The sequence below is a fragment of the Pelophylax lessonae genome (assembly GCF_965119305.1).
Source record: "Pelophylax lessonae genome assembly, chromosome: 3".
Taxonomy (NCBI): domain Eukaryota; kingdom Metazoa; phylum Chordata; class Amphibia; order Anura; family Ranidae; genus Pelophylax; species Pelophylax lessonae.
Genome location: NC_138770.1, coordinates 278916434 through 278941027, shown reverse-complemented (window position 1 = coordinate 278941027; position 24594 = coordinate 278916434). Strand labels below are relative to the sequence as shown.

Sequence of the window (24594 nt, the reverse complement as noted above, 5' to 3'; positions counted from 1 at the left end):
TGGCACAGTGGTAGACAGGACCTGTAGTTTATTCTTTCACAGATCCCTGTGATTGAATGATGTGGCCTTGTAGCTACACCAATTTTAAATGTGACAGTGGCTGCAGAGAGAGATATTTCTTGGTCAGTCTGCAGGCTGTACTATAATATTTCAAAGGTTCCTCCATCCATGCTAAATAGCACAGATTGACAAATCTGCTGCCTCCAGCTGACAAACTACCCAAACAGCAGCTGCAACTGATTGACTTTTCGATTGAAGCATGCTGACTGGGAGGGACTACCCTTCGAATGAATTTCAGATAGTTGATAAGGAGCCAATGACAATTTGCTCCATGTATGGCCAGCTTTACTGTTCAACTTAAGCCCCTTCCGCACAGGCTTTCTGCCCGGCGTACTCCGTTTTGCTCAGCAGGGATCGATCCGCTGATCCCCGCTGAGCAGGCGGATGACATGTCCGCTAACTTTGCAGAGACAGACCTGTCAGATCCCCGCTCTCCTCTATGAGGGATCGGATGAAAACAAATCGCCTCTCCGTTTTCATCCATTCCGATCCGATCCTCCAGATGGATGGAAAATAGGGTTTCCATCCGTCTGGATTTCACGGACAGGAATGGATTGGAGAGGAGCGGGTGTCAGTGGAGATGTCACTGTTGACATCCTCTGCCCCATAGGGATGCATGGAGCATCCGATCAGGTCCACCTGAAAAACTGACAGGCAGACTTGATCGCAAAGCCCATGTGAAAGGGGCCCTAGTGAAAAGGGGACGGTTGATGAAGCAAGAAGGGGGAGCTGTTGCCAATTTATTACCCAAGGAACAATAGTAATCAAGATAGGTTTTCTAACTTGCCCAACAGACTGCTCCTCCCAGCTGTCAGCTAGATAACCCAAGGGCCACACACAGGCATGAGATGGTCACCTGCTATAGCTAAATAATATATTGCGTTTTTTTTTCCTTTATTTTTACCTAGTGATGCTGCCATAATATAGTTCCTGTTCTAGGCTGACAATGCTTACCCACTTACTGTATATATAGATGCATATATAGAGGAGCAACACTGTCACCCTAGAACAAGAATACAGAACAGCTCCCCCTCTCCTCTTTTCCATAACAAAGGGGGAGATGTTCTGCTGACACAATGTAACTGATAAGAGTGCAGCATAGGCAGAGGGCATAAAAAGATATCAGCTCATGACATTTCAGGAACAGTAGATTTTTTGAAACACAAATTAAATCAAATGCTTTCAGTAGTATATTTAACAGACCAAAAGGCAGAAAATAGGAAAAGTTCATTGTTAGGGGTTTACACAAACTTTAAAGTTTACTGAGAGTTTAATCAGTTTTCTTAAAAACCCATATTCACGGTGAACCAGGTCAGCCTTTTACAAAAAAATCAAGTGCTAGCTGTAGATTGCTGATCTCACAATCTGCCAGTCTGCTTACCCATTTACTTCCATTTTACAGACCACTTGGTATGATCATTCTTGATCAGTATTGGCAGTGGAGCTAACACTAGTGGTTTACCTCCTTTTTACATGTTTGTGGGTAAGGCCGACTTGCCCAGTGCAAAAGGGGACTTTTTTCCTCTATCACTTTTCTCCTCTCTCTGGTGTATGCGCCCACTAATGCCCAAGACAAGGCGGGGCCTGTGGCATCAACATTATGGCAGCACCCTGACTTAGAAGGAAACCGTACACCCCGGTGTCTCTGTATTATGACTTGACATTGTCATACAGGTGTCTCCCAGTCTCACAATACATACACCTGCTCAGGATGTGACATTTTAAAGGGGACACCACAGAGCAATGTCCCATTCCACCAGTTCAGCTTGACTCTGCCACCTATCTCCAAATGACAGTGCGAGGCCCTAGCGTGAAAACCATGAGCGCTAATAATTAGCCCTGTTCTTCCCTAAGCCATTTCCAACATGCACCTCTTTATGTAACTTCAGACCAGATTAGGACAAAGGTTTACTAGAAACTCTTAGTATAACAGTTCCAAAACAAAGTGCATAGCATTTTCCCTAAACTAATCCCTAACTCAGGCTCATGCCCCATCATACCTGCACAGACAAGAATGTGCACAGTGGCAGATCACCACAGCCGGTGTTCTTCAGGGAAGACTACAGGTCCCAGCAATTCCCCTACATGTGGAAGGCTCTCTCTGGTAGCTGCAGCCGCAGCAGCTCTGTGGTGTGTCTTGTCTGTATCTTCTCACCCATGCAGACTGTCTGACTGGGCAGAGCCCTCACCCCTTTTATTATCAGGAAAGAGGCAGAGCTCTGTAGAAAGTGTGGGAAACAGGTTAACCTCCAGCTGGGGTAGCAGCTGTCTTACTAACCAGCATTTCAACCTACTTACAAGTTATTTACATGATATTAGTTTAAACTAGAGTTTTCTTTTAACAGATAACATTTCTGCGTTTTGAAGCCTTTTTTGTTTCCTATGTCAGTGATACCTTTGTTTTCCATTCCCTCTCTTCTCTTTAATGACATATATTGATCTGCAGTGGATTTCTTTGACATTGCTAGAGAGAAACAACACTATATCTTGCCATCGCCACAGTGTTTCTTCTACTGACCAACTAATAGCTATCCCTGTAACCCCCATTACCCATCAACCCTGACAAATGTCTTGATGATGTAAATCGTTGTTTAGATACAACCTGGATGTCTTGTTTATAAAGTGGCATCAGCTTTAAAAGCAACCTGTAATAAGAAAACATATGATCATTTTTTACTTTTACATGAGTCTTGTAAATCATCAATGATTAAAGTGTATGTAAAGCCAAAATCTATATTATGCATCATGCGTCATTGTATACAGTTTCCCTAAAGTAGTATTAAATCCTCTGTGTTTTTTAGCCTAACACATTGAGCATAATTGAAAAAAAAAAATTCCCAGCAAACTATTAGTTAATATTCTTACTCCAGCACTAGCAGTTTACAACTTTTAGTGCTGCTGGCTCCTGCTCTCCTAGTGTTGCTTCCCTGAATTTCCATTCTTTACAGGAAAGAGTTAACAGTGGACAGTACAGTCTGGAGTCAGATTGTTACCTTGGAGAAGGGAGGAGCTATTCTAGGCTATGGGTCTGTGTTTCTATAGATCCACACAATGCAGGGAGATAGAGCTCTGGTACTTGAAGAGTGGCTCCATAGGACGCTGCAAGAGAAATGAGCCATTCTGAAACAGGAAACCTCAGGCAGCAGTCATGGCACCAGCTTAAACAGAAACATAGGCAAAGGTTAAAAAATAAGGAAATTGCATACCCAGTAAGACTTCCAGACTGTCCTACATGTAAAAATCATCATTTATTTGCTAGAAAATTACTCAGAACCCCCAAACATTACATTTGTTTTTTTAGCAGAGACCCTAGGGGAAAAAATGGTGGTCATTGCAACTTTTTATGTCACACCGTATTTGCACAGCCATTTTTCAAACGCGTTTTTTTTTTTTGGGGGGGGGGGGACAGCTTCACAAATTAAAAAAAAACAAAACACTAAAGTTAGCCCAATTTTGTATACTGTGAAAGATGATGTTATGCCAAATAAATAGATACCTAACATTTCATGCTTTAAAATTGGGCACACTCGTGGAATGGCGGCAAACTTCGGTACTTAAAAATCTCACAGAGGAGGTTTTGGGCTAGAATTGTTGCTCTCTCTCTAAACGTTCACAGTGATACCTCACATGTGTGGTTCGAACGGCGTTTCCTTCCTTGGGCAAGAAGTACGTTTGCGTTCGATTTTGCATGCAAGCACACAGGGAGGGGGGCACTTTAAAAAAAAAATTAATTGTTTATTTTATTTTTATATTTTTACACTTTCCCATTACATTTTTTTTTATCACTTTTATTCTTATTACAAGGAATGTAAAAAAACGGTCTTTGCAGCCAAGGCCACGGCAGTAAATACAACTGCCAGGCCAGACGGGACATCATAACATCACACCCGGGCCTCCAAAAGTCATAGAGACTGCTAGGGACCATGTGGTCCTCTGTGTTCTCTATGGTGAATGTCTGCTGCTAGCAGGTTCCTTTATTTGGCTCGCCGATCCAACGGGTGAGCCAGTGGAAGCACGGGAGGGCAGCGGGAGGAGGGAGGACGTCCCCTCCCACCGCCTGTTAGAACGATCCAGTGGCTGAACTGCCATTATGATTGTTATGATTGTGCAGGGAATGGCTGGATGTTAAAGAGGATATCTGAATGATGACTGTAGCTGAAGGCATCATTCAGATATCTCCACTCAAATTCCAGGATGTCATATGACGTCCTTGGTCTGGAAACAGTTAAATAAGTTAAACTATTACTACAGGCTCCCTTATGAAAGTGCAAACAAACACCAAAATCCAGATACAATGTGATGCACAGGCCTCCCTTAACTGTCCCTGACTGAGCCAAATGCGTCTCACATACTCCTCACATGCTCCCACTTGCAGATACTGCAGCCTGCCTTTTTCGAAGTGCCTTGAGATGTCTTCAGGGGTTCCTTGCCCAAATGCCCAAAAATTGCCAAAAATTTGTATACAAGCCAGTGTGTGGGTAAAGCCTGCCTTATAGTTACACAAAGCCCCAGGTTTTCATTGTGCACCATTACAACCTTCTAGCTGCCAGCATAATCAGTTGATACAGAGGATGTCAGTCGCCTGTATAGCATGCTTGTTTGACAATCCCCTGCCCCTTTCCATCAGCATTAGGGTGACATTAGCTGAGTGATGGAAAGAAATTGAGGGAGAAGAGAAACTTTGGAATACTAGTCAGTATCAGTGTGCAAAAGTGTATTTGCTTTGGAAGAATAAATCACCTCTAACGTTGGGTGTCCTACTTGTATAGATGTCGCTGCATTATGTAAAGCTATTAGATTCGTTTTTACATTTTAGAATGGGGTGCCTCAAGACTGTCTAGAATTTTTTAAAAGGTGCCTTGACTGAAAAAAGATTAAGAAACACTGCTGCAGCCTACACTAGGATGGTTTTAGCAACAGAGGCAGAGCTATCAATTCACTAAGCAGTGAACGGGACAATGTTTGCCAATTAAGGTGCTGATTGACATGCTACAGGCTTGTGAATTAGCAATGACAATGCTGATAGCTACACCATCTACAAATGTTTTTAATCCTACAAAGTACAAGTAGGCACAACCTACATGAAGTGGCAACTTTGCTCTTAATTCAGGAGCTGTGAAAAATCACCATGCAATGATATTGCTTGTAAAACTGTTATTGTAGTAATAAAAACATGATAATTATCATGTTGGTTGATTTGTATCACAAATTACTCATGAGCAGCACCTAGTATGATAATGTTTGTAGTTTTTTTTTTATGAAGTATTATAGTCCTACTAATGTAGGCAGTAAGAAATTAATATCAGGTAGTAAACAGTGACACAATGGAACTAATTTATTTAATGAGAAAGTGCACAGGAAGAAACATTTGTTGCAAATAATATTCCAAGAACCATCCTTATTAAGCATGCTAGAAAACTAAAGCTACAGCACAATGTGTTGCATCAGACAACAGAACTATGTTTCCGTTACACAAGATTTGTTTTATTATTTATAAGTATGGCTTGATTAAACTAACAACAATCATATGACAGTTTCTACTTCCTAAATCATTTTTACATTTAATACTTTTCTTTTTGCACACTCTTTAATAAATATGCAGTTTAAAATTCAAAAAGTACTGTATTTAATTGTAATTTTTTTTCAGTACTGCAATTGTAGATTACCATTACAAAATTAAAGAGAGACACATTCCCACCCCCAGGCTGGTGTGGCCTATGCAACCTGTAAGGTTTGTTTGTAACATCACATATCCTCAAAATTCATTGGGACCTTAAACCTTAGAGTCTACATCCCCCTAGCCTTTACATGTAAACTACCCTCTAAGAATAACACTCCACCTTCCCTACAACATTTTAATTTACCCTGTAAGCTAAGCCTTACAATTAACCCTTAGTATTTTACATACCATAGTACATAGCCCTTAAAAATATCATTCCAACCTTTAACTTAACACTAAAATCTTTAAGGGTTAAGTAATAATACTTACTGTTATGTAGCCCCCACAATAAGTCTAACTATACCTTGACCTTTATGTCCCTACTAAAGCTAGCTTGGCTGTGAAAACTAATGCATTATCTGATTAATTGGTCTTCAAGTCAAAGTGTTAGTTCCCAAAAATAAAGCTGGCCATAGACGGTTAGTTTGTTAATCTAGCCAATGGGCTCCGTCCACACAAAGGATAAATGGAGAAAAAACCCCAGCCAGGATATTGTATTCTGACAGAGGCTCTGGCTGTCAGAAAACAATCAGGTAGAAAGTTACAGGTTGAACTGGATGGACTATTGTCTTTATTCAACCTCAACTACTACGTAAAATAAAAAAATGCATTTATGCTTGCACACGATTGGATAATGGAGATCGGCAGAGCTTCCCTTCATTTACTAAGCTCTTGAACAACTGTACTTGCAGAGTGCAACTACACTGGCAAAGGGCACAGTCTATTTGCCTTTACTAAATTAACCCCAGTGGCTGTTTTGGTTAAATAATACCAAAGTCTCAAGCATTTGCAGAAAACAGACTTGGCTTTTCTGCAGTCAAGCTTGATCACCATGTATTTTTTTAAACCGATTACTCTGATGGCTTTTTTCATTATTTTTTTATTTTCAATTTCCAGCTTGTGAATGAGCAACAAGAAAGCAGGCCTCTTCTCAGCCCATCTATAGATGACTTTCTCTGTGAAACCAAATCAGAAGCAAAGGCCAGGCCAGTAACTTCAAATACAGCAGGTAATTGTATACTGCAATCAAGTCTGTCTGCAAAATAGAATCATCTCTTTTAGCAGCCTTCACACAATGTCTACATGTACTTTAAGAAGGAAAATGCGTCTCCTACGCTATCAGTATTTTGATTGTTAAAGAAAAAATGTTTTTTTTTCCAGTGGGAGAACAATTCATTGAGAAGCTACAAAATATAGAAAAATCCCAGTTTATTGTATATGGGGAAAGGGGCAAAATTAAAGTGTACATATAGCCATTTTAATCTTTTTTATAGTTTTGAATAAGGTTTAAAAGCTCCAACAAAATATTTTCTGCTATCTGGGTACCATTGGGGAATTTTCCCTTCTTTTTCTGTCCAAGAGACACAATGAGAAATGACGGGAAATCTCCCGAATCTCTTTTGGCAGTTGTTCCTGGAACTGGTGTCCACATTAGAAGATGTCCCGTTACCTCTTATTCTGGGGACAACTCTAAAAGTTTGGTTTTTCCCCTCACTTTCATTTGAGGCGACAATGGTCACCACGACAAATAGAGGGACGAGTCTCCACATTGGGACACAGACAGCAATAAAAACTTACCAGAGGGTCTACCTTCATCCAAACCTAGAAAAATGGTTTTGCCTAGAGATACACATTTTAAATGATGTTTGGGTGTTATGGGTTAAAATTAAAGGAAAGAAAATGAACAGAGTTTCCTATATAGACTTAAACTATAGTTAGTTTCATTTTCTGATTTTCTACCTTGCATTAGAAAGATACAACCTACAAGCAAAACCTTCTCTTTTCTTTCCTCCAGTTTTTAAGCAAGTCCCTTATTTATTTATTTATTTGCTTTCCCACTTCAAATTTTCTGTAGTAGGCAGTATGCATTGTACAGAATAATCAAGACATTGAAAGGAGGTTTCAGTGATGGTGTTGTGAAGGATAAAGAGGAAAACTTAGCTAGCAAAGCTGAGAAGATTGGCAGAGCATTTCTAGACCATATTGAATAGTGCAGTCTTAGCAGTCACAGTAGAAATTCACAAATACAACCACTTGAAAAAGAACCTCTAGCCATAGAAAAGGTAAAAGATGCAGTTAAGAAAATGAAGAGTTAAATGCAGCAGAAATAGAAATAACGGAGCAGACATGTTGAAGGCAGAGGTAATAGAGACAATACAATTACTGCGAGATAGGTGATTAGGGAATGTGTTATAGAATATAGCCAATGAAATAAAATGACATCACTTTTATTTAAAGCTCTAAAAATGAGAAAAATGTAAAGCTGTTATTATTGTACTATATAAGTGCAGGTTTAGAAAAGGCAATTACTTTTTTACAGTAAGTCAAGGTGTTTTTTCATTTTGCAAAACAGTATCTGTAACCTTGCTTGTAAGTGTCTGCGAGCTTTAAAACATAATTGGCCTATTTTAAACCTGTACTTATAGCAGGTTTACCGTTTTGTAGCTTTTAATAGTTTTTTTTAAATGATGTGATGTGTTAACTCAGTTAATTTATTCTATATTTAATCTTTCTAATCTCTTTCTCAATATATATATAAATATCAGGGTGACAGAGTAATAGTCTCTCATCTTCATTCAGTACAGTGGACTGCAAGTGTCTTTTTACATAAAGTATATCCTATACAAGAGGATGTGTTTGATTTAAAGGACAAGTTCACTTTTTGTAACATGTTGCATGTTACACCCATATGCAGGGTGTAACATGTAACATGTAACAAGTTACAGATACACTGACCCCCGATCCCCTGTTCTAACAGCTAGCGGGTGGGGGGGATCTTCTCCAACATCCTGCCCAGGTCATCCATTCGCAGTGTTGTGAATCGGAAAACGACAAGGTCCAACAGCCTTTGTGTCTGTCAGCTTGCAGTTCTCAATGAACAACCATGGTGCTGTTGAGAGCTGTGGTAGATCATTGGTTCTTCCTGACACAGTGTAAATGTGTGGCCATATCGGTATGGTCAGACAGATACACAGACAGACTGCAGGACCGTGGCATTAAAGCTCAGCTGATCATGAGTGCAATGCTTTACAGATCCATTACAAAAAAATTACTAAATGCATACTTTTTACCAGCAAAAAAAAAAAAAAAATGTGCATTTATTTTTTATTTTTTGTAGAGGTGATGTATCTTATAACCTCATACCACAATTACTGAAACTTATCTTCAGGGAAATTTTGGAGAGTAAAACGGCACTAGAAAATTAACTGATAATTGAGCTGCCAAGGGAGGTAATCTTTCAGGCTGCAATAGTTTGTGGGGCATTAATTTGCAATATTTTAAAGTGCTGAGCAAAATAATATACTTGAAACTACTGTAGATGATCATACACTACTAGATGATCAAATTTGAAAGGAGTTTAGATTAGGAGATTAGGCAAATCCTGTTCTAACCATATTTTTTTTAAACTGAAGCACACCCAAAGTAAAGAATGGTATATACCATTAGCATCCACAGAGAATCCCTATGGAAAATATTTAGCTACGATGGTCTTTCCCAGAATTTAGTCATAATTTTGAAAATGTTTTACCAGGATTTCTCTTCACAATTAACATTATCCTGACAGATGGCATTAGATAAACACTGTGGTCAAGCAGGGATGTTTTTATTTCCCTTTTTGGTTCATTCTGGGCATGGCGTCAATAATGCACATGACAATTAGTGAGTCATGGCAACGTAATCTCCAGGACAAAGTTGAATTATTGTCACTTCATTTATAAAATAATCAAACTCATACCAAAGCCATGGCCATCGCAGCAAAACAATATGGACTGAACAACACCAAGAAGACAAAATATTTTAGTGGAACAGATACATCTATTAAACTGTTTGAAGAATAGATCGATGTTGTATTCGCATATTTAGGCTCCAAGCTATCAAAAAGTAGAAAAGCTTAAAAAAAACATGGGTCATTTCACACCTATTACCATGCACACTACATGCACACAAATCAGTGTAAATCTAGCTAATCTAAATGACCTGTTAAGTAATTTCAGCATTCAGAAACACCAGGAAGGCAAAGAATATCAGCATTATCATAAAGTGTTATGTTCTTTTTTTTCAATCAATAATTTTTATCTGGTTTCAAATACAAATGAAAAACAGAAAATCACATCAAACATAGTGTGATATAAGAAAATAACAACAACAAGGTAGAACTTTTTCCAGTAGTGAACTTGACAGTGTTCATATAATAGTTATAAGCTTTGTACAAGAGTGCATTTACATCAGGCATGTAAAGGTTTAACATAGTTTATTCTAATGATGGGAGGCGAGGAGAGGCGTCGAACAACCCAGCTCAGAACCCTTAGGGCAGGGGTGGGGAACCTACGTCCCGGGGGCCGTATGCGGCCCTCAAAGTCATTTGGTCCGGCCCCCCGTGCAGCTGAGTCTGTATCTCTCAGCTGATCTGTCAGAAAGGAGCCAATGCTTCCTGTATTGTTCCTGCTCCGTTCTGACAGTCACAGGCGGAGTGATCTCAAATGCACTTCGCCTGTGACCAATACAGGAAACATCGGCTCTTCCTCCTGCTGCTAGCCAGTATTTCCTGCCAGCAGCACACACAGCAGTACCAGCCAGAGCCAGCAGTACCAGCCAGAGCCAGCAGTACTCACAGCAGTACCAGCCAGAGCCAGCAGTACTCACAGCAGTACCAGCCAGAGCCAGCAGTACAAGCCAGAGCCAGCAGTACCCACAGCAGTATAAGCCAGAGCCAGCAGTACCCACAGCAGTACCAGCCACAGCCAGCAGTACACACAGCAGAACCAGCAGTACCCACAGCAGTACCAGCCAGAGCTAGTAGTACCCACAGCAGTAACAGCCAGAGCCAGTAGTACCCACAGCAGTACTTACAGCACAATACCAGCCAGCAGTACCCACAGCAATACCAGCCAGCAGTACCCACAGCAATACCAGCCTGAGCTAGCAGTACCAGCCAGCAGTACCCACAGCACAGTACCAGCCTGAACCAGCAGTACCCAAGGCAGTACCTACAGCACAGTACCAGCCTGAATCAGCAATACCCACAGCAGTGCCAGCCTGAGCCAGCAGTACCAGCCAGCAGTACCCACAGCACAGTACAAGCAAGCAGTACCAGCCTGAGCCAGCAGTACCCACAGCAGTACCAGCCAGCTGTACCCACCAGCATTACCCACCAGCAGTTCTTTTCAAAACTTACCACCACAAAGTCAACTGCGCTCCAGACTGATTGACGCAAACCTGGAAAACCAGTTGCCAGTAGCAACATCACCAATACCAGCTAACATCACACACCTCACCAAAGAGAAGCAGTTGCAGCCATCACATTAGGGGTGAGTTAATTAAATTTTTGACCAAATATAACAGGCACATTTTTAGGTTTATAATTTTTGTACGGCCCCCAAATGATTTTATAAATACCCAAATGGCCCTTGGCAGAAAAAAGGTTCCCCACCCCTGCCTTAGGGGAACAATGTCGCCAAGCTGCAGGCAGTCGACACCCCCATCAACCTCAGGACAAGGATGAGTAGGACTTAGTTATTGATAGTAAATTACTCTATGAGTTTCTAGTATCAGGTGTTAAATAGGGCCAAGCCAACCAGTCTTTTTGAAATGTGTGGTAGGTTAAAGCATTGAAAGATAAAGCTTTCTCTAATTTGTAGTTTTCATTAACTAGGGATATTGCCTCAGAGAGATTAGGAGTGTCAATGGTTTTCCACTTACGTAGTATTAGGGTTCTAGCAGCTTAAAGGGGATGTATAATCATTTGTCTGTAGGTCAATGGGTATAGTTCAATGTTTAGATTCAACAATGCTAATTCTGGTTTGGGAGGAGCTAAGATTCCAGTAGTTGATGCTATGCATTGGAAAATAGTTTTCCAAAAACTTGTAAGGGAGGGGCACTCCCAGATAATGTGTTGTAAGGTGCCTACTCTACCACATTCTTGCCAGCACAGTGGTGAAAGGTAAGGATTCATTTTAGATAGTGTATAGGGAGTGAAATACCATCTGTTTACAATTTTGGTCATCATTTCCCAATGGTTAGTACAGTGTGATAGTTTATGGGTTGAGTTAATCGCTATTTGCCATTGTTTTAGGGTGAAAGAGTGATTTAGTGTTTTTTCCCATTTCTGCATATGGGGAGATTTAATTTTGAGTGAGTCTGATGTTAGGCAGGAGTAAAAGGGAGAAAATGATCTTAGAGATGGTGAGTAACAGGTCTTGAGGGAGGGAGAATTCCTGGATAATTTCTTACGTTTCTTTGAGTCTGCAATTTCTGTAGAGTTGTGACACGAGCGATAGACCATAATCACCCAGCTTGGTGACGTTGAGCTTAGTAAATTTAGATTCTAATATCTTAATAGGAATGTCAGACATGAAAAAGGTTTACTTTGGGTGATAGTTTTGAAATTACTCTCCATGCTTGCAGAGATGCTTTGACCGTGATGGGCAAGTTGGGCCAATTCCATGGTATCCACAAGTCACTTTGAAGCATGAGTGTTAGGTTTTTAGTTGGCACTAGATGTTCCTCAATTGATGCCCATAGTGGTGTTTCACTACTAGAAACCCAATGCTTCATTTGGTCTAGTCTTGACGCCCACCAGTAAGCTTGTAAATTGGGTAGTCCTGCTCCTCCCATGGATTTGTGTGCAGTGAGTATGTTAAAGGCTATACAGGCTTTTTTCCCTGACCATATACATTTTCTAATAATGCTTGTAAGGGCATTCAACTGTGATTTGGGCATGGGGATGGGTAGTGCTCTAAATAAGTATAAGATTTGAGGGAGGATGGTCATTTTAATTACTGCCATTCTCGCTCCCCATGATAGGTCTATGTTAGAGATGTTTTTAAGGTCTTCAGAGATTTTTTACTTCAAGGATTTGAGATTCGAATGGCTAAGGTCAGAGGTTCGAGGAGTGATGGTAATGCCTAAGTAAGATATTTTCTCCTCTGTCCATGAGAAGGGGCAATTCTCAAGTAATCATTTTTTTGTATCAGGACACACATTTAGGTTCAGGACCAATGATTTGGAATTATTTACTTTATAGTAAGAGATCTTACTGAAGCTGGTAAGGATAGTGTGGGCTGCGGGTAGGGATGATTCTGGTGATGTCAACATTAGGATGATATCATCTGCGAATAAATTAATCTTGTGTTCTGTGTTGCCAATAATGAAGCCTCGTATGTTGGGTGAGGTTCTTATTGCTTCGGCTAAGTGCTCAATGGATAAATTGAAAATGGTTGGGGATAGGGGGCAGCCCTGTCTAGTGCCGTTTGAAATTTTAAAGGGTTTGGAAAGCGTTCCAGACGTGAAGACTTTGGCCGTAGGTTGGGAGTAGAGTGCCATGATTGCTGAATAAATGTTACCCTCCAGTCCAAATTTACGTAAGGCGGATGACATATAAGTCCAGTTGATCCTGTCAAACGCCTTTTCTGTGTCTAATGTAAGCAGCAGAAAAGGCGCCCGACATTTTTCCGCTACATTGAGGACATTGACAATTCTTCTAGTGGCGTCTGATGTTTGTCGGCCGGGGATGAATCCTAACTGATCCTTCCGGATCAGAGAGGGAAGCACCCTCTGCAGATGTTTGGCCAGTAGTTTGGCAAATATTTTGAGGTCTGTATTTAACAATGAGATCGGTCTGTAGTTTTCTGGTAGTGAAGGGTCTTTCCCCTGTTTTGTGATTGTGGTCACATATGCTCCCAGCATTTCTCTTGGGAATGATGATATGTTTACTGCTTTTTGGAATACGTCAAGTAGCAACGGCGTGAGGGTGTGTTGAAATAGTTTGTAGTACTCGCTTGGGAAGCCGTCTGGGCCTGGTGATTTACCTTGGGGTAGAGATATTATTTTCTTTCTAACATCGTTCGATATTTATGGGTGCATTAAGCATTTGGAGTTGGGCTTCAGAGAGACGGGGCAGATTGAGGCTCTCTAGGAAGGCTGAAATGTCTGTACTTATAGGATTGTGGGTTGTGGGGTCTGATTCTAAATTATAAAGTGAGTAGTAATAGTTGGAAAATGTATCTGCTATTTCCTGGGGGTGAGTTAGTTTGTGATTGGTTTGTGGTTGAGTAATGTGAGAGATCCTAGATTTGGTTTGTCAGGATTTAAGCCTATTTGACAATGTTTTACCTATTTTGTTGGATTGTGCATAACACGTTAATTTAAGTTTTCTAAATTGAATTTCGTTTTTTTCCATTAGGATAGCACGAAGTTCTATTCTTAGATTGGCCAAGTGTTTTGTAATTTTGGGGTCTGGGAGAATTTTGTTTTTGGTTTCGAGATCATGAATTTGTGATAGGATGTTTGAGAGTTTTTGATTATATTTTTTTCTTAAGTCTTGAGCTCTGCTGTATGCAGACTCCCCTCATGTAGGCCTTGTGTGCTTCCCAGAGGCACCAAGGGTCTGACACAGACTTTGCGTTTAGTTGGAAAAATTCAGTAAGATGCTGGGAGATATGTTTTTTACACTCATCAGACTGCAGGTTTCTGATGTTACAACGCCATACAGGATTGGCCCCCCTGGGGATTCCCTCATCCACGGTCACCTCAACCACAGCGTGGTCAGACAACATGATGTCCTTGATAGCCGCGGATGAGATCATCCCCAGAAGGCGCCAATCAGACACAAACATATCCAACCTTGAGTATGTACGATGTCTGGAGGAGTAGAAAGTATAGTCTCATTCTGATGCGTTAAGGCACCTCCAAACATCGTACAAACTTTCCTTATGGAACAAACCCTGTAAGAAGTTCTTCTGTTGTTTGTTGTTTGAGGATGTGTCCATCTCTGGGTTGGATGTCAGGTTGAAGTCACCACAGATCATAAGGTTACCATGTTTAACCTTGGAGATGGCTTTGAGTGTTCTCCTGAGAAATCTCAATTGAAGCGTGTTAAGTGCATAGATTGATGCTAGGGTCATAGGTAGTCCGTTAAACGATCCTGTAACAATAATATAGCGACCGTCTGGGTCAGTCACTAGATCCTTGGGTTGCCAATTAATTGTGTGTTTAATCCCCTTTTCTTCGTTGGTGAGGTAGCTATGTATATGTTGGGGAAGTTCTTGTTGGAGCATTTAGGATGGTTGGACGTCTGAAAGTGTGTTTCTTGCACTGCGATAATGTCCGCATTTGAAGATTTAGCTTCTTTCCAAAGAGCATATCTCTTGGCTGGGTGGTTCAGTCCATTTGCATTTATTGAGATGATTTTAAATGGCATTTTCATGTGTAAAAAGGACTTGCTGGTAGGACTCTGAAATGTAGTTATCAATTATTGGGAATGTACTGCGCTTATATTCTTGGTCTCGAGAGGGTTGATTTGAAAGTGATGGAGACTCCTTGTCATTGGAAGAGGAGATTGAAACAAAACTGCAAAAGGAAAGAAAAAAGTATAAAAATAGAACATTGTAAAAAGAGGACCATAAAAGTGGTCCGAGTTCAACAAAAATGGTCGAAATCCTATATGGATAAGGGGCCATGAGGAAGTTTTTAACTCCATAGGCCTAGAACCGGTATGGTGCTGGTGAGAAGTGCTGGGAAGTCTACCCCGCAGCTTATTTTTCTTTTTTTCAGATCTTTCCCTAGAGACTACATGCCATTCCTCGTTGGTGGGTAGAGGTGTCGGAGCTCTGTGCTGGGAATTCTCAGTAGGAGGGACGATACCCCACCTCTGAAGTAGTGAGATTCCTTCTTCTAAGGTTGAAATTGAGGCAGTGGTACCATTATGAGTAATGGAGAGGGTTGCCGGGTGTTTCCACTTATGTAGTATTTTATGGTTTCTTAGCGCCTTTGTGATTGTCGCCAAGTTCCTCCTTCTCTGGAGGGTGTATCTAGACAGGTCAGGCAATATTTGGATCATTGAGAATTCTGCTGGTAATTCAGAGGATTGGCGGAATGAGGACATGATTTTCTCCTTGGAATGGAAAAAATGCATCCGCAGGAGCACATCCCTCGGAACTTCTGGCGCTAGGAAAGCAGGTTTAGGCAGCCTATGAATTCTGTCAATTATCCGATCAGTTTCCGATAGTGTTGGAACAAGCGTAGAAAATAGCCTGGTAGCGTATTGTTCTAGTTGCTGCGACTGTACTGATTCCGGAACTCCTCTCAATTTCAGGTTGTTCCTCCGTGATCTGTCTTCTAGATCAGTAACTTTGTCCCTTAGCCACAATATTTCATCAGAATGCTGATTTTGGGCATCAACCATTGTGTTAAAGGACAAAGCTTGATTGCTAAGAGAGGATTCAACTGTATTCACTCTGTCCCCCAGGTTGTGAACTTCCTGTCTGTAGTGTTGCATCCAGCCCATTATGTCTGCTTGAAGTGACAATCTAAAGGAGTGCAACATCTCTTTCAGCATGATGTCACAGACAAGGCGCCCTTCTGTGGGGAACGCAGCAAACTGATCCTGTTGGTGAGGCGCAGGGCCAAAAGTATAAGGTTGGGACACTTCCATCCCCTTAATGTGCTTCTGACCCTGTTTGGCTGGAGATATAATACAGGGTTTATTTTTAGCTGGACTCCTTGAGGAGGGGGGACTCTGGGGAGGATGACCCTGACAAACATTCACTGTCAGGATTCCCTACCTGGCGTGATGTTTGTGAATTGCCTCTTCTGTCAATTCCAGCTGCTGCTTGTATATTGATTTGAAGGCTGTCACGGCCGCTGCTACGGTCATTTTGTTGGAGCATTGCTGTATGTGAGCCGTGCATGTTCTCAATTTTAAAGAGCTTTGGCGACTCCTTGCACCTGCGGGTCATGACTATTGATGTCTGCAGGGTAAGCTTGGATCAGAGGTGTTTGTCCTTTGCTGCAGGGATGGATGGATGGATGAGGTCCGGTTCACTGTGGCCGTACGGAGCAGTTAGCTCAAGCTATCATTTGCGGCTTTGGTCGCTACTTTCCTTCAGAAAAGGAATTTATGCAGCTGACCTAAGCAGAGGCAGAATTTGGGGCTACATTGATGGGTATTTGGGTAAGTGGTAATACAGTCAATAGAGGCACTGTGTCTCCACGTGGAGGGAGTAAGTAGTGCTGCCTGGAGATTAGATGGGAGTCTCTCTGTCTGTGCCTAGGTCAAGCTGGGGGCTTGTTTCAGTTAGGGAGCAGCTCGGGAGGTGGAAGGAGGGTCCCAGGACGTGTTAGATCCTACCGGGTCTCTGCCGATGCGTCCCGCGGTAGGAAAGTCCGCGGCTCCGGCCCGCAGTTAGGCCTCAGTCCTGGCGTTCCGCCGATCGGGTGTTTTCTTCTAAAATATCGCCAGATAAGTGTCCCCGGATGATGTAGGGAGAGCCTGAAAGCTTTATAAACCAGCTGGAGGAGATGGATTGCTGGGATGGAGGAAGATTGTAGCAGGCATAGACAGAGCTCTTCTCTCCAGCGTCCAGCTCCAAAGTGTTATGTTCTTAAGTCGGCCATACACTGTTAGATTTTCCATTTCAGCCTACAAAATAGATGCTGTACTATTGCTTTCTGACAGCTGGCTCCAGGAGCTGCCAGAAGAACTGTACAACAGCTGCATCTGATTGGGTGCAGCCACTGTTCAGACCCCAATTTCTGCCTGGTTCCTTTGATCTTCAAGTCAAAAGATGTTAGGTGCGGGGTTGGCAACAGGGTCCCCCGAAGAGTGAATTTTGGCTGGTTCATCAGCAACCAGACAAAATTATCATGTATGGTCAGCTTTAGAAAATTATTAAACAATGTTTTATCAAGAAGATATGAAAAACAATAAGCCAGAATCTAAAAAATCAGATTTTTGATAAGGGTCCTGAACATCCTTTGGCTCAACACAATCTGCAATAGCAGGCTAAAAAAAAGGAATAGCTTCAAAGCCCATCACCCAAGAAGTAAAAATGCACAAATAGAGATCAGGCATGTGCTTTTTGAAGCCATCAAATTCCATGATCAGAATCTTCCTAGAAAGAACCCCAAAAGACCCAAGGAGAGCTGGAGGAAAACTGTGGAGAAAAAAAATGAAGAAACGAGAACAGACCTAGGGCTACCCAGTGAGATCTGTTGCAGACAGGCCAAAGTAGTAAGATCTCATGTGCAGGTTTGTATGTAATGTGTATTATTAATTAAAAACAGCTACAAACTCTCTATTGTTCTAAAGGAAAAAGAAAAAAATATGTTCTCCCTAGATTTGCCAAGGCTCTTTCCCAATGAATCCTATCCCCTTCATCACCCCTTTATTTTATGATGGTCTTTCTATTTATTGTCATTACTTCAGATCACTGCACATCAGTTACATGTTAGGATTCAACAATTCTAAATATATAAAATGCATAGAAGAATTTCCTTATTATTACTAACTCCTATACTAAATCAATTATTTTTATACTGGCTCAGGGAATATTTATTTCAAGCACCCAGTAAGTTTGAAGAAATAAAAAATAGCCTCCTTCAGACATAACTGGATGTTTGAGGTAAGCACAGGTTTGCAGACAATTTAAAAATCACTCCACTACTAAATTGGTCCCTAAGTGTATTTGTTTTGGGGATAAAAGAAAGTGCACAATAATGTTGCAATATTCTAAATTAAGCCTTATTCAACATAAACAAGAAAGCAGCAGCCTAGTAAAACTTTAGGTATTCATGTAATGATGAGGTTTTCAATCCGCTGGGCAAACTTTTCATTCACATGCTACCAACTTCAATGCCTAGCTCATAATTAGTGCAATTTATGTAAAGATATTACTTTCATTTAACAGTTTTGGCAGCATAAATTGTTTACTACTGAAGACACTCCATCCACAGCAATCACAACAATGTGATTTTTTCATTTTGGATAGAGCAAGGGAGGGTTATAACCACTGTCAGATTTTTTTCGCCATCTGTGTCCCATTGCAGAGATTTTCCTTTACTTCCTGTCCCAAGGCCAAACAGGAAGTGAGAGGAAATCCTTGCAAATAAAGAGAATTCCTTGGGACCCCTAGGTCACCAAAACTAGTGCCCCCCTTGGAAGATTTTCCCTCTATTACGTTTCTGGGTACAACCCAAAGTTTTGGGATTTTCTTTTGCTATCACTTTCAATGATAATGGTAACAGCACAAACTGAGAGGCTGAATCTCCCTAACAGGGAGACAGACAGCAATAAAAACTGCCAAGCCTTCTAATCCCTCTACATGCTATCCAAAAAAAAAATAGTTTTGCCTTTAGTTTTACTTTACCCTTAGGCCTCATGCACACTGGATGATTTTACAAGCTGCTGTTTGTGGCTTCAAACATTTTTTTCTGCAGCCAATAAACTCCCCAGCATGTTATCCTATGTGTCTATGCACACATAGGATGTTATCATCAGTTTTTGGTAGGGGTGTTTTCTTACTGGAAAAAAAACTCAGAACTTAAGAGGCCTTTTTCAGCTGTAAAAACGCTCTAACTTTAAAAAAAGTTTAAAACGCAGCTATTCGTCAGCGTTTCTGAGCCATAAGCTTTTATGGGAGTAAAGCTTTGCTAAAAAAAAAAAACACTACAGCTAATAAACGCCAAAAAACACTGAAAAACGCTACTGTAAAAACGCTGAAAAACTCATTCTACAGCTACAGCTTTCTACAGCTAACGTTACTGGCTTTTTTATAACATCCAGTGTGCATAAGGCCTCACTATAGATCTGGACTATATAAATATAATTTGATCAGAAAAACATATATAGTAGCAATCTTAATATCATAAAGGTATAACAGCATGCAACGGTGGATATGAAAGTCTCTTAATCCCAGTGATGGAAAATAGCATGGAATAGTCCCAAACAAGGAGAACACTTCGTTGTTCGTTTCACACCAAAACAAGAGCCTTCACCACACCGACGTGCTCCCCCAGGTATTGGACACGTATTGCAAATCTCCTTCTGAGATTGATGGTCTCTACCATTTATATTTTATTTAAAATGAGGTGTTAAATGAGGTGTCCGGGCTGCGTGCTCACGCCCTCAGTTGAAGTCCGTGATGACGAAACGCGTCAGCGCGTGAGCACGCGGCTACCTAGGCAACCCTGCATAGCGTCCTACGTCACGCTGACGACACGTCCGTCCAACCAGGAAGTCGGCTACGGAGACATCTGAGCTCTGCGGTGCGGTGGAGTCAGCGGCGGTGGCTGGAGTTACAGGGGGATGATCCTTTGGTACATCTACATCGCTTGTTAAAGATCTTATCCCATGTGCAATCTTTTTTATTAATAAACTATCGGTTTTGTACATGTTACGCTATGGGCCCCCTTATTTTTATTTCATGAGCATAATATGAATCGTGGATTCTGAATGTGAGCCGATACCTGGATCTGGAGGTGGAGCGTGATTTGACTGCGGATGATTACTTGATGGTTTTCATAAGGCGGTTGATCCTTTTTATGAGGGTACGTGTCCAATACCTAGGGGAGCACGTCAGTGTGGTGAAGGCTCTTGTTTTGGTGTGAAACGAACAAAGAAGTGTTCTCCTTGTTTGGGACTATTCCATGCTATTTTCCATCACTGGGATTAAGAGACTTTTATATCCACCGTTGCATGCTGTTATACCTTTATGATATTAAGATTGCTACTATATATGTTTTTCTGATCAAATTCATTTGCTTGAATATAGATACATTCATTCCTCTTGTTATTAAGAGGTATTAGCGCTGCTAGTGCTTATATATAGGTTCACTTTATATACGCACCGTTTACCATATTATTTATTTTATAGCAGCAGCTTTTTGACTCGAATAGTATCAGTGATCTAAGCAAGCATTTTGCTCACCCATCCTCACAGGCAAATACCCCTGGTGTGTGATTGTAGTCATTTAAGCGCTGAGTGGGTTGAACAGGGCTTTGTCCCTGGTTTTACCTCTTTTTTTCTATATAAATATAATATTGATGCTCCCTGAGAAAATGTTATTTTAAATGTAATTGCTCCCCATCAGCATATCATTACTGATTAAAGAATTTAGAGTACATGCAATGGATGGTGTGATGTACTGTGTGATGTAGGTTGCTGCTGGTTGGGCAACTGAATCATGATTCCTCTCTGCAAGTACACAATGTTAGGATGACCTGCTGACCATTGAAATTATCTTAACCACTTCCCGCAAACCAATGTACCTGTACTTTGGCTTGAAGAAGTGGTTGTACCAGGGTGATGCCTGCAGCTAGAGTCATCACCCCAGTACCTTTTAGAGCCGGCAGTCGGCTTTCTGGAGACAACAACCAATGAGGCTCAGCAGCCACTCGCCTGTTATCACAAGGAGCAGGAGGGGATGTCCCCCCCACCACCACCTTCCGCCTTTCCGAGCAACCAGCCAGCATGTCTGCCAGCTAATTAGAGTCCTGAACGAAGCCGGATTCGGCTTTAATTAGGTCTCCAAACATGTAACCTGGAAGCAACGTCACTTCAGGTTTTACTTATTTTAAAGAAACTGTCAATATTCAAAAATGCAGATTTCGTCATTTTGAATACTTTAAAGTGCAAAGGAGGGGTTTGGGGTCTTTTAGACCCCAGATCCCTCCATAAGAAATACCTGCCACTGCCTATTACTGTCACAAGGGATGTTTACATTCCTTGTGACAGCAATAAAAGTGATCAGGTTTTTTTTAAACAGTGTTAAAAATAAAATAAATAGAAAAAAAAACATTTTTAGCGTCCCCGTCCTCGTGAGCTCACGCACCAAAGAAAATGCATACGTAAGTCGCGCTCCGCAAATGTAAACGGTGTTCAAACCACACATGTAAGGTATTGCCGCAATGGCCAGAGTAAGAGTAATAATTTTAGCAAAAAAACTCCTCTGTAGCTCTAAACTGGTAACCGTTAAAAAATTTTAAAGCATCAGAGATTTTTAAGTACCGTAGTTTGTCGCCATTCCATGAGTGTGCACAATTTTAAACCATAATATGTTAGGTATCTAATTACTCGGCATAACATATTCTTTCACAATATTCAAAAAAAAAATTGGGCTAACGCTACTGTTTAGTTTTTTTAAATTCAGTGAAATGTGTTTTTTCCTAACAAATTGTGTTTGAACGACCGCTGCGCAAATACCACGTGATAAAAAACATTGAAACGACCACCATTGTATTCTCCAGAGTCTTTGCTAAATATATATATATATATATATATATATATATATATATATATATATATATTATGTTACCCGGAAGATATGAGATTTAATTTACCTCAGACAATATTCGGGTTAAATGAGAGTTCTTTGACCATGAGTAACAGCTTCAAAACAACAATATGAATTAATTGATAAGTAGCCTTGAAGCCAAAATTATTTCACAACAATTTTATCTCTAGTACATACACAAAAATACAAACAGGAAAATATTCAACATTTTACTGAACACATGTAGCGCATGGGATTCAAATTATTATGATATGCCCCGCAAGGCAGACAACAAATACTACATACATGTATACATTTAAGTGCTAGGAGGTGCCCTGATATTTACCAGTGGTTAAGATTATATCGGGTCCCCTTCTCAGGTCCATGTCTCTCATCTCCTCTCTGCTCACCTTGAAATAATATACACCTCTATCCTATAGACTTGTATAGTGCTATTCTGATTGGTTCAGCTATCCTGCCCTGTTCCTCCCTCTGGGCGTATCTCGTTCAGGATTGGACAACTTCCTCCTCGCCTAGCTTAGCATAATTCAGCCCCTTGCTAACTCCTCCTCTCTGTTGGAGGGAGAATTTATTTATACATGTTGATTTGCTCTGAAATTGAAATTTAAGATATGCAAGGTTCATATCCGGGGCACATTGTCCAACCCTCAACAAATAGTCCATCTTCAATGCATATCTTAATGAGAGTTCTTTGATATGGAGACTGAATTAAGGACGGACATGACATGGTCTATTCACTCTATTGCATTGGCCCCAGGATGTCTGGCTCACAGGAACTTAATCACAACTTAATCACAGAGTGATACTATAGGTATGTGTTTAAGTGTAAATAGCAGGTGCCCCCTGCTAGCTCAGGCATGCATTTCAAACGGATTTATTAACCATTGATTACTACTGCCAGTCCGTCTGGCTTACACAACTTACATATCTATAGTCATATAGCAAATATGAGTCTGAAATCAAAACTTTGTACATTTATATCTATTTACAATTACTAATGGAGATTTATACATAAACTCCTCATAAGGCAACAATACATATAATTCTAAGTAATTTTCTAGCAAAAAATACTGATTTTAACTATGTGTCAGAAATAGACTTGGTCCCTACATGTTTAATGCAGTGTTATGTGGAGGAGCTTTCTATTATCACGCATGACCACATGTGACAGAGGACTGCACTTGTTCTGTTGCATGTTATTACTGAGCAAAGTATACCAAATGAAATGAATGCATAATTATTAATAAATTTGTATTGGGCTGTAAGTAATGCATTATACGTAGCCTGTAGGTTTCTTTTAATGAAATAGGATTTAACTTCTCTGCAGCTATATTAAGCTCAGCAAGCAGCAGGCCACTCAGATGTGGTTTGCTGAGTTTCATGCACGGTGATCATAGTAATAGTCATGTACAGCAGTCTGGAAGTCTGTTTTGGTCCCAGGAGATCAGTAAATAGAATCGTTTTGTAATGACACATTTAAATAAACTCAGTTTTTCTTATACGGATGGACATGAATTTGTTTAACTTGCATGAATTAATAATAACTGTGGCATGTAATCACACAATTATTTTACTAGAATTTACTACAGCACAATGCCCCATATGACCCAGACCAGCTGCTTTCAGTGTCTGCAGGAAAGTGTTATATTTACATGTTTCATTTCCTTCACCATTGAACACCAGGAAGTGCTAGAACAGCTAATATTGCTTTTAAACTATTCCAGCGTATTTATCCCAAGTGGTATATTCCAACACGAATGACTGGTTGAATTAATTAAAAATACATTTTACATTTGCACATACATTGTTGCAGTGCTCTTGTGTACATATTAATATGAATAACATAATGATGGATCTGTTTTCTAGGGTCACTTATAAAGCACACAGTTTGCTTAGTAAAGCAGGACTCTAGGCAAGATATATAAGATACAGTAAAACCTTGGATTCTGAGCATGATCCGTGCCAGAAACGTACTTGTAATCCAAAGCATATTTTTCCATTTAAAATAATAGAAATGCAGATGATTTGTTCTACAACCATTTATTAACTCTTCAGTCTACAGTCCATACAAAAAAATTATAGCAATGTAACTTTGAGGCAACTTCAGGAAATGTCAGATCCAGATCACATTGAGGATCCGACTTCGGGCTCACTGTAGCTAAAAAATACCTGCTTTTTACAGGCATTTGAGCTTTTATTTTAGCTTGAAGAAGCTTGTGCTTTTTTGTGCTCTTGTGCACCTTTTTTATTGTGCTTCTTCAAGCTTCTTTGATCTTCTTTGAGCTTTTTTTGAGCAAAAGCGTTTTTTACCCCCACAAACCCTCTTAAAGTCTATGGGTACAAGTCAGATAGAAGTCACCTTCAAGTAGCACACGAAACAGCAGTGTTAATTAAGACAGCGCTCGTTGACTAAAATGGGATGTGACCCTAATCATATTGCAAGACCTCGCTCGTTTATCGAGTTAAAATTTATAAAAAAATGTTGCTAGTCTTGCAAAACACCTGAAGACCAAGTTACTAGCAATCCAAGGTTTTACTGTACTTTGTTACTTGCCAATTGATTTTGTTCAGGCAGTCTTGTGACGCAATAACTCACACCAGACAGTAGAACCAGGTATTAAAGCACCACTGCAGCAGCAGCATAGCTGGGCTATGAGTATGTTCCCAGCCTTTTAATATGTAAATGAAGGAGCAGCAGCAGTCAAATCAGTCATCACTCTTCTCACTGTATTCCATTCTTTTGA

At 40.5% G+C, this 24594-nt stretch overlaps 1 protein-coding gene across 6 annotated transcripts in view; it reads left to right on the top strand.

Annotated features, from left to right (window-relative positions):
• The window catches only part of PEX5L (peroxisomal biogenesis factor 5 like), a 396344-nt gene that overhangs the window by 239788 nt on the left and 131962 nt on the right, over positions 1-24594 (top strand). For 4 of the 6 annotated variants that reach the window (XM_082252037.1, XM_082252035.1, XM_082252034.1 and 1 more), the window contains 2 exons: positions 6677-6788; positions 7187-7255. In XM_082252037.1, coding sequence (XP_082108163.1) covers positions 6677-6788; positions 7187-7255 — 181 coding nt within the window. The remainder of the gene's footprint in view (positions 1-6676; positions 6789-7186; positions 7256-24594) is intronic. The other 2 variants (XM_082252036.1, XM_082252038.1) reach the window with 1 other exon arrangement.